Here is a 10,714-nt window from a genome sequence, read left to right as displayed (position 1 = left end):
AAAAAAAAAAAAGAAGAGAGAGAGAGATAACGCAGCAGCTGCATACTTGCACTTCCTCTTGACACCTGTCATATTGATGAACAGCTCGTGTCACAGATCTCTTGAATTCTTAGAACAACTTGTCACTCCATCCCTGCAGGGATAGAGTTCCCTGGGTGACCCCGAGTATGATTCATGCATTAAGCAGAAATGATTTCTGTGTAAAAACCATTATTGTACAAGCAGATTGGTGGACTCTATCTGCATATGCAGTTCCGATATGTGAAAACTAAGCACCCAAAAGGAATGTCTTTGGGTTTTTGAACATTTTCCAATGAATTGACCGGGTCTTAATCAGGCTGCTTTTCTTAGTATTAGTTTTGGGTGCTCTAGTCTTTTGCCTTCTTTCATCTGTTTAGTTTCAATCTTAACTATTATGATTTGACCAACAATATAATTCCTTTGCCATCCTTAGTTTTGTATGTGTATGTCTAGTTTTCTAGTTCCCTTCACTTGCTTATTTTATTTATTTATTTATTTATTTGTGTGCCTCTTCCAGCATAGTTCTCGTGAGAACGAAAAAGATAGGGATTCATCAAGAAGCAGGGAAAAGGATAGGGAGAGAGGGCGTGATAAGGACCGGGACAGGGATAGGGATAGAGGCAGAGACCGGGACAGGGGTAGGGACAGGGACAGGGACAGGGATAGAGAGAGGGAGAAGGACCGTGATCGTCATCACAGAGACCGCCATAGGGATCGGAGCGACAGAAGGGAGAAGGAGAGGACCAGAGATAGAGATGATGATGATCGTCAGCGAAATCGAGACTATGACCAGTAAGAGCTATAGCAGTTTCCAATGTTAAGTATTTATATTGTTTATGTGATTTTAATTTGGCTTTATGTTACTGTTATGAGTTGGATTTAGACTTGAGGATCATGTTTTATGATCTTTAAATTTTCAAATCGTTGTTGAGTGGTAGTGGAAACATGCTTCATTTTGAGTTTGTAATATATTCATATGATTGTGTTTAAAGGCAAAGAGAACATGACAAAGATAGAGAGAGTCGGCATAGACACAGGTCTCGCTCAAGGGGTAGATCTGAGCACAGATCAAGGTCTCGATCGCGTTCTCGATCCAAGAGGTTAGCTGTTTGCTCATATGTCTTCTCACTGGAGCATTTCCATGTTATATTCTCTCTTTTTAAATCCTAATATTCATTTAAGACTGGTTTTTACTATTTGATCTTCTGTTTATAGTTGGCTCTACCTTATATAAACACTAGCTTACTGGAAATTTTGTCAAACTTATATTGGACTCTTTGATCTGTCAGGCTGGAACGAAATGACAATTACCCAATCTTTAAATAGAAGTGCACTAAAATGCCTATAGGGGGATTTTGCTATTTTTTGTTGAGAAATGATAAGGTATTATAGATATAAGAAAATCAGCACTAAGAGAGTACTGTGGTTACATCCCAGAAAATAAAAAAAAAGGAAAAAGAAAACCATGTGTGTCAATACAAAAGATCTATGAATTCTTGCAGGGTTTTACTACCATCTATCCAATCCTGCTTACACCAAAAAGATATCAACAAAATGCAGTCTGATTTGATCTTCAAGAATGAATTTTCCAGTCCTTCAAAGCATCTCTTATTCCTTTCTTTCCATGTGCACCACCATATAGCTGCTGGTATTGTATTCCAATCCTTCTTCATTTGCTTTGACAGTCCCTTTCTACTCCAGCATGACACTAACTCAGCAGTAGTGCTTGGCATCACCCATTTACTTCCCCAACAACAACAACATACCCAGTATTATCCCACACCGTGGGGTCTTGGGAGGGTAGTGTGTACGCAGACCTTACCCCTACCTTGTGAGGATAGAGAGGTCGTTTCCTATAGACCCTCGCCTCGGGAAAGCATAAGCACCACACTAATGAAAATATAGACAAGGGACAGTACCAAAAAGCCATATTTGTTTTTTGATAAGGACCAAAAAGCCATATAAAAGCAGAATAAAAACAACAAGACAGTAAGGTGATCAACAATGAAAGAAAACAACGGTTAGTCATAAAAACCTACTACCAACAGTAAGCGAGACTGCGTGCCAATACTACTGTTATGAACACTCTAGACTACCTACTCTACTACCCTAATCCTCAACCTCCATACCTTCCTATCAAGGGTCATGTCCTCGGTCAGCTGAAGTTGCGCCATGTCTTGCCTAATCACCTCTCCCCACCTCTTTTTTGGCCTAACTCTACCTCTCCTTAGGCCCTCTAATGTCAACCTCTCACCCCTCCTCACTGTGGCGTCTGTGCTCCTCCTCCTCACATGACCAAACCACCTAAGTTGCGCTTCCCGCATTTAATTCCCCAAATGTTCAAAATTAATTGCCACAACTGTGTGGCAGCTCTGCAGTGTAAGAATAGATGATTGATACTTTCTGCCTCCTCTTTACACATATAGCATCTGTTAACTATTTGGAATCCTCTTCTTGGTAAATTGTCCTGAGTTAAACAAACCTTCTTAGCCACCAACCATTCAAAACAACTAACTTTCGTAGGAGCTTTTGATTTCCTGATTTGCTTCCAGGGAACAATAAGAAACTGTTTTACTTCTTTCACGAATATGTTGTAACATATCTTGACAGTATAAACCCCTTTGTTGTGGCCTCTCCGTATCAAACAGTCTTCATTACTGATTAAGCTTACAGAAGTAGGTAGTACACTGAAGAATTTGGCAACCTCATTTAGCTCCCCATCGTTTATGTATCTTCTGAATTTTATATTCCAGCTATTGTCTTCCCAACATTGTGCTACTGTTAATTCTTTGTCTGGTATCAACCAGTATATTACAGGGAAAATTTCTCTGAGAGGTAGATGCCCCAACCATTTTCTTGCCAAAAGGAAATCTTCCTTCCATTACCTATCTTGAAATCAATATGCTGTGAGAAAATATGCTATGAGGACCCTATGTTCATCCAGATACTAATTCCTTGTGAAGAGGGACCTCTCTTGGTGCAACATACATTCAGAAAACCAAATTTCTCTGCTATTGCTCTCCTCCAAAAGGTGTCGGCTTCTGCACTAAATCTCCAAAGCCACTTCATTAAAAGGCTTCTGTTTTGTATACTTAAGTTCTTTATGCCCAAAACTCCTTGTTCCTTTGTTGCAGGGACAATGCTCCATTTGACAAGATTAATCCCTTTGTTTTCTTTATTGCCTTGCCAGAAAAATTCCCTTCTTGGCTTGTCTATTTTCTTCTCCACTTTGGATGACATGAGACATAAGGACATAGTATATGTTGGAATCGAATCCCAATATGCTGTTAATTAATACTCCCTCCGTTTCAATTTGGATGAGTTAGTTTGACTCGGCACAGAGTTTAAGAAAAAAGAAGAAAGACTTTTGAAACTTGTTGTCTTAAAAGCTTAAGGGGTAAAAGCTTTGTAGGGCCATGACATTTGTGTGGTTATAAAAGCTTCTAATTAAGGTAAAATGAGCAAAAATAAAGAGTTTAAAGTTGAATTATTTCCAAATTTAGAAATGTGTCATTTATTTTGGAACAGACTAAAAAGGAAGTATTAATATACCCCCAAAGAAAGATATTATCTCTTCAAGTTAGCCATTTTTTTTCACATCTATCCACCACTCCTTGCCAGAAAAATTCAGATTTGCTTTTGCTGGCAGAGGCAATCCCAGGTAACTTGTAGAGTTGTAGGAAGAAACTCTGTTCGGCACCCTAAAACTGCAACAACACTCTGCAAATCTTGAACTGTGTTCACTGGAATTATTCTGCTCTTGTTCCAGTTGTCATGAAGTCCTGAAACCTCTTCAAACACACATAGAATCAACTCTCAAAAATCCCAATTGATTCACCTCTGGCTCACAAAAAATAAGGGAATTATCAGCATAGAGAAGAAGTGAAATAGAGAGGCCCTGATCCTGTATGCATTTCATTGATCATATTACTAAGTCCTTCCATTACCAACAAGAATAAGAAAGGAGAAATTGGATCTCCTTATCTAAGGCCTCGTCGGGAAGCAAAGAAACCCTGTGGTGATCCATTTATAAGTACAGAGAACCTGAGCGTGCTGATACAATGCCAAATCCAGTTCAGCCACTTCCTGTCAAAACCTAAATCTTTAAGGACCTTCAGCAAGAATTCCAGTTCACATGATCGTATGCTTCTGAATATCAAGGTTGCACATTATACCTGGTATCTCTCTCTTAGCCTAGTATCTAGACGACATTAGCTATTAAAGCTGCATCCATGATTTGCCTCCCTCTCAAGAATATTTTTGTTTCTTGGAGAGTTGGATAGTAGTGTCATAAATCACACTGAGGACTTGTAATTCTTTGAAGGACTAGCATATTCATATTACAGTATTTGATGGTCATAGCATGTATCAACCGGACTTGTTCAACAGAGAAATCACCTGTTCGGTAGCTTTGTAAAAAAGTTAAATCTTACTCTCACAGCTTGCATCGATTGATCTCTTGACCTCTATTTTAGGTCAAATGACATGCTTTCGATATATTGTACACAAAACTATCTTTAGAATGTATTTGGAACTGCTAAGTGTCTTGTAATACACGCTGCTATTTCTGAAACTTTAATATAGCACAACTTGTCAAACTTATTCTATTAATCTGGGGTTGAAGGGTTATAACTTGAGATATTGGGATGATATTTGCGAAGTTGCAGTAGTTCTTTCTCCTTTCCGTGCTTGGAGCCAAGTACTCCCTCTTGTTCTTGTCCTGTCATGTCCACATTATAATGGTGGGATCTTGTGGTGTTAATCTACTGTAACACAAGAAAATCATAACCGTACTTTTTCCTTGTTCCTCTATTGACTCTGTTAATGAACTGGCAAGTTTTGCCTTGTGCTATACCTTTTTTTTTTTAAAATTTCTTGTACATGTCCCAAGAGCTAATTAGTTGGCCAATGTTATGTGGATCATTAAATGTTTTATTGGCAGTCAGGTTTTTGTCACTTCATTGCTATTATTAATGTTGTATTTTTTCAGCAAAAGGATCAGTGGTTTTGATATGGCACCTCCTACCTCTGCAATGTTACCTGGCATTACGGCTGCTGCAGGTACTTATTTCATCATTAAGGTTACAGCTGATATTATGTTGATAACTGCCACATTTCTCTTTGACATAGTGTGGAAGTTCATATCAAAATACATGGTTACGTTTTGGTAAGCTTTTTGGTTCTTTAACTTCCACCTATATTGGTATTGAGTCATGGAATAGATTGGCTGTTTTGTTTTTATTTATTGTTTACTTGGTGAAGTAATTCCAAAACTGAGGGTTTTTGGTTTCTTGTTGTGTTTGGTGTTTGTTTGTTTGTTTTGTATGTCTTGTTATGTTCTAAGAAGGCAATGTTGGGCTACTTGCCCCACTGTGCTGACAATGGGTGTGAGCCGACTTCTGTAGCTTTTATGTACAAGGAAGAACCAATACAGGTCTTGTTCATCTTCATCCAGGAATTGCCTGTTTGGTAGTTACAAATATTTTCTGAATACACTGTAGAATTTCTACTCCTTATATTGTTTTACTTAGATTTCTTAGTACAGAATTCATTTATTCTTTCAAAATCATTTTAAAAAGGGAAATGTAAATACTCACTCTCGTATCGTTTAAAGTATATGTGATGATGTCATTTTCAACTGTAGCTTGGTTACCTCTGCAGGTCAAGTTCCTGGGACCAACCCACCAATTCCTGGAATGTTTCCTAACATGTTTCCTTTAGCATCGGGCCAGGTACTGTCAGCACTCCCTTTTCAGTTGTGTGGATTCAATGTTTTTATCAAGATTCTCATTTGTTTGTTCCCTGTTGGTTGTGGTAGTTTGGAGCTCTTCCTGTTATGCCGATCCAGGCAATGACACAGCAGGTTCGTAATGTGTTAGTAATTTCCTTTTCAAGCTCACGGTGCTTATGAGTTCCTCTTTTTTAACCTAAAGTATTTCCTAACTTGTTCTGTTATCAGGCTACTAGGCATGCTCGGCGAGTTTATGTTGGTGGACTACCAGCTCATGCAAATGAACAGGTATTAGACCACCCTCACCAATCTCATGAAGAAGTAGGTCTTTATGACATTTCCATATAATGTTTATTTGTTGAAACAAACTAAATGAACACACTCTCCTGTATTTATTGCATAGTAGTTAACCTGTAAGCTCGAGCTATGGAATCAGCCATTGATGCTTGCATCAGGTTAGGCTGCCTACATCACGCTCCATTAGGGTGCGACCCTTCCCCGGACCCTGCATGAACACGGGATACTTTGTGCACCAAGCTGACCTTTTAGTTTTAGTTGTCTGAGTTATTCACCTTTTTTCGCCTTCAAATATGAGACATATTATGGGGTTGGAGTCACTTTGGTCCAAATTTGGAATTTCTTGTGACTTGACTTGGGCTGTTTAAAATTTGGCTACTCAAATTAGGGAAGTTACTTAGTTCCTTTTCATATTTTGATATCTTTCAGATTCATTTCAATATTTTTAATGTGGTTTAGTACTTCTTACATTTTGTGGAGGTAAAATTTGTTACGCCGTTTTTTCGATCAGTATAACTTAGTTTCATCTGATTTACTGTCAACATAGTATGACATCGGTAGTAGTACCCTTCTTACTGTCAACAACAACAACATACCCAGTATTATCCCACACTGTGGGGTTTGGGGAGGGTAGTGTACTACCCAGACCTTACCCCCCCTACCTTGCGAGGATAGAGAGGTTGTTTCCAATAGACCCTCGGCTCACCTTTCTTACTGTCACCGCCGTGAAAATCTTTCTTAGTCATTTCACTTATTTTACTATTACTCTCTATGTAAATATGGTAGTGGTGATTTTCTGAATGGTGCTCAAAGTACTATTCAAGTCTATGTTTAAAGAATTAATAATTTGAAATAATTTATAGTAAAATCTCACAGAACCAACCTCATTCCATGTGCCATTGTTATTATTTCTAATGTCAAATAGCTGATATTTTTTTTAAAGATATCCATTGAAGTCACTATCTGTTAAGAGAAAATCTGCATGTAGTTTTCCATTTTTACCGCATGGTTAAAGCTGATTTTCTGTGACCTATCTCTGACATTGCTCTCATACATACCTCTTGTTTGTCTTGACACACTGATTCTCATGCAGTCTGTTGCGACCTTCTTTAGTCATGTTATGTCTGCAATTGGAGGAAACACAGCTGGTCCAGGTTAGTTTAAAATTTGTTCTCCTTTGGTACAACTAAATTTACCTTTCAGATGCTCAGAGTATTGTTGAAAATTTTCAGGGGATGCTGTTGTCAATGTCTATATAAACTATGAAAAGAAGTTTGCTTTTGTTGAAATGAGATCAGTAGAGGAAGCGAGTAATGCCATGGCCTTGGACGGCATCATATTTGAGGTACCTGAATGTGTAATAGCTGATCAACTAGTTATGATTTAAAGAAGAGATAGACCTTTGACCTCTTGTGTAGGTGGTTTATCCATTTGGGAGAAAGCAAGGGTGTAGAAACTTATAGTTTTAGGGACATGCAACTATTCTCTATCCCTTGAGTCTTGTTTAGTCCAAGAAAATTTTGGAAGCAACATCTTTCATCCCCTTCCTGTTATAAGAGCTGATATCCTCAAACCTGTTTCTTTCTCTTTTGTTTGTTTGTTAGTCATTTATTGGAGCTTATCAGATGTTACTGGATAATTCTTTATCCAACATCAAGTATATGTTGTTACCTTCAACTGACTGCTCTGTGCTTCTCTGTGCACGCATTTTTTGTCCAGGGCGCACCCTGTAAGGTCAGAAGACCGAGCGATTACAATCCTTCTCTGGCTGCTACTCTTGGTCCTAGCCAACCAAACCCAAACCTCAACCTGGCAGCTGTTGGATTGAGCCCAGGTTCTGCTGGAGGGCTGGAAGGTCCTGATCGTATTTTTGTTGGTGGTTTGCCCTACTATTTCACAGAAGCACAGATTAGAGAGCTGTTAGAGTCTTTTGGTCCACTTAGAGGATTTGATTTGGTCAAAGATAGAGAAACTGGGAACTCAAAAGGCTATGCCTTCTGTGTCTATCAGGATGTCTCTGTTACTGATATTGCTTGTGCAGCTCTTAATGGTATTAAAATGGGCGATAAAACCCTTACTGTTAGGCGTGCTAACCAGGGTACAACACAACCTAAACCCGAGCAAGAGAGTGTATTGTTGCATGCACAACAGCAGATAGCTTTGCAGGTGAGCCATTTCTGTGCTTTCTAGTTCAATTCTCCATTCCTTAGGATTTGATTTCTTACACAAGGACTTGGCTGCTCACCCCTTAATATATGTTCTTTCGCAGAGACTCATGTTACAACCTGCTACATTAGCCACAAAGGTCCTGAGCTTAACAGAAGTCGTTAGTGCAGATGAGCTCAACGACGATGAGGACTATCAAGATATTTTGGAAGACATGAGAACTGAATGTGGGAAATTTGGTGGGTATTTAGATAAGATGATTTTTTCTCCTTGTTGTGCTAAGCATATGGCTTAATGTTTGGCAGCAATACTTGTTAAAAACTTCCATTTTGACATATATTCTGCAGGATCTCTGGTGAATGTTGTTATTCCACGTCCAAGTCCTAATGGCGAGCCCACACCAGGGGTTGGAAAGGTAAAAATATACCTGCAGACTTCTTAGCCTGGATCATTTAAAGTTTATAAGTTGTTAGTAGTGATCCTGTATTTGTTACAAGAGAAGTGATACAACCTAGATCTAATTATCTTTGCTATGACCATCTAAAAATGGCTTGTAATTTCTGTCAAGTGGCTTTTCACTGTGACTAGTTATTACTTCCTCATATGACGACTGATTTCAGCCAATTGAAAGAAGGGTCCAAGTGGATTGGTTCTTTGTCAATGGTAATGTTGTTTTTCACTTCTGAATGTGGAACTTCTAAATCGTTTATGTACCTTTTAGGTATTTTTGGAGTATGCGGATATCGACAGTGCCAGCAAAGCTAGGCAGAGTCTGAATGGAAGAAAATTTGGTGGCAACCAAGTTGTTGCTGTCTTCTATCCAGAAAACAAGTTCTACGAGGGGGACTATGATGGTTAGTTGTACCGACCCACTATGATAAGTGCTCGTCGAGTCTTACCTAATGGGGACTCTTGGATGGCTTAAAGGAATTAATCTCTTGGACTAGTGCTAGAAGTATAGCCCATTTCCGTTTTCTTTTTGGTTTTCTTTTGATGTTGTTCATTTAATTCTGAATTATATATCCATTTAGGTTGGACTTATGTGTTGCTGATGGTAGATAATTTAAGTTCTATAGTTTTTAAACGTGAGGACGTTTGTGCTTTGACCAAACAGTGTTAAAATTGATGCAAGTAACGTCTCAGGTCTTCATACTGTTTCATTTTTTCCAGTGAAAAATCTGAATGCTCTTCTTCACTTGTTTATTTTCCTTTTTTTAGTTTTTTAAATTCCGCTTCATGGAAATAGTAGTGTAATCTTCTAGTTCTTTATGCTTACAGCGGCTAGAATCAGTCTTGGAAAGAATGTTTCAATGGATTGTAAGGTGCTCCTATTACCCGCAGGTCGCCCAACTATTACTGTAGAGATTGGTTATGCAATATTCAAGGATCTTTCAATATTTGACTTGTTTATCTATACATGATATTTACTGGGATTTCTTGACAAACGAAAGCTGCAAGTCGATGCTGCTGGATTCTCTCTCGGTTTTAGTTATAGATTTATAGAACTTGAGCTTACTATGGTTGACATGTAGATGGAGAGAAATGATGCTTACAAAAAAGAAGGCTAACATTTGTGCATCTTTTTTTCATATTTAAATGACGTCTGTCATAGTGACAACTACTCATAAATGCCTAGGGTCTGCTGTTAGAAGTCTTCAAGATAGAGAGAGTGATTTAGTGCTTCATGTTTCAAGACCATATTGTTCTTAGTGCTGCTTCTTTGACGCCTCTACTTTTTGAGTAAAAAGCCCTCTATTAGTTTAGTTCATATTCAGATTCGAGTATATTCATGGATATTTCTCATAAAAGCGTTCACGAAATTTACTGTTTTGTGAACAGACGAATATTCACATAGGGTATCTACTTTTGTTTATTACAAAAGGAAAGACTAATATCAACGCATTTTTAGCTCTTTTCCTTACAAAAAAACTATCATCAACGCTTGTTTATTCAATCTGTTTCTCTTTTCGCACTCGGGCATATTGTGTCGCATCTCACTCTAGATAAAAGATGGTTAAAAAGGCAATGACGCAAGTTGACGTGTATTCGTTAGTTAAAATTCCCAAACTTAGGTGTGGACTTAAATGACATTCATTATTACCAAAAAAACTGATTTCAAAATTTCTAGACCTGCACCTCCTGCTCCCCCAACCAAAATATAAATTCAAGTACTTAAATGACTTTTATTATTGCCAAGAAAAATAAATTTAAGTACTTAAATTGACGTACTTAAATAAAAGTTCACTATTACCAAAGGAAATAGGTTTATAAAACTAATCAAGCTTACCGCCACCCCCAAAAATGGTTAAAATAGCATGGGCCAGCCAGTTTTCGGAGTGATTATTCAAAAATAACCAGCGTTTGCAAAGTCATTGAAAAATAGCCACTATTTTATTGCAACAGGGACCGGTCCAGCATAATATACTGGAGATTGGAGTTCCTGTGTATGAACTTCCAGCATATTATACTGGACCGGTATATTATACTGGAACTCCAGTA

General features: G+C 38.1%; 1 protein-coding gene across 1 annotated transcript; it reads left to right on the top strand.

Moving 5' to 3' along the window:
• Nucleotides 1-538: 538 nt before the first annotated feature.
• LOC109243793 (splicing factor U2af large subunit B) lies at nucleotides 539-9,410 on the top strand (the record flags this gene model as incomplete). Its single annotated transcript, XM_019410780.1, is given in 12 exon segments — nucleotides 539-813; nucleotides 1,014-1,121; nucleotides 5,012-5,082; nucleotides 5,683-5,753; nucleotides 5,840-5,884; nucleotides 5,981-6,040; nucleotides 7,143-7,203; nucleotides 7,282-7,394; nucleotides 7,769-8,215; nucleotides 8,319-8,454; nucleotides 8,563-8,630; nucleotides 8,937-9,410. Coding segments are annotated over 12 exon segments (1,593 nt in total), but the record flags the coding sequence as incomplete, so codon positions are not given.
• Between the last annotated feature and the right edge of the window lie 1,304 nt (nucleotides 9,411-10,714).

Source organism: Nicotiana attenuata, unplaced genomic scaffold (assembly GCF_001879085.1).
Source record: "Nicotiana attenuata strain UT unplaced genomic scaffold, NIATTr2, whole genome shotgun sequence".
Classification (NCBI taxonomy): Eukaryota; Viridiplantae; Streptophyta; class Magnoliopsida; order Solanales; family Solanaceae; genus Nicotiana; species Nicotiana attenuata.
Note: the sequence above shows the minus strand (reverse complement) of the source record. Positions and strands in the feature narration are given on the sequence as shown.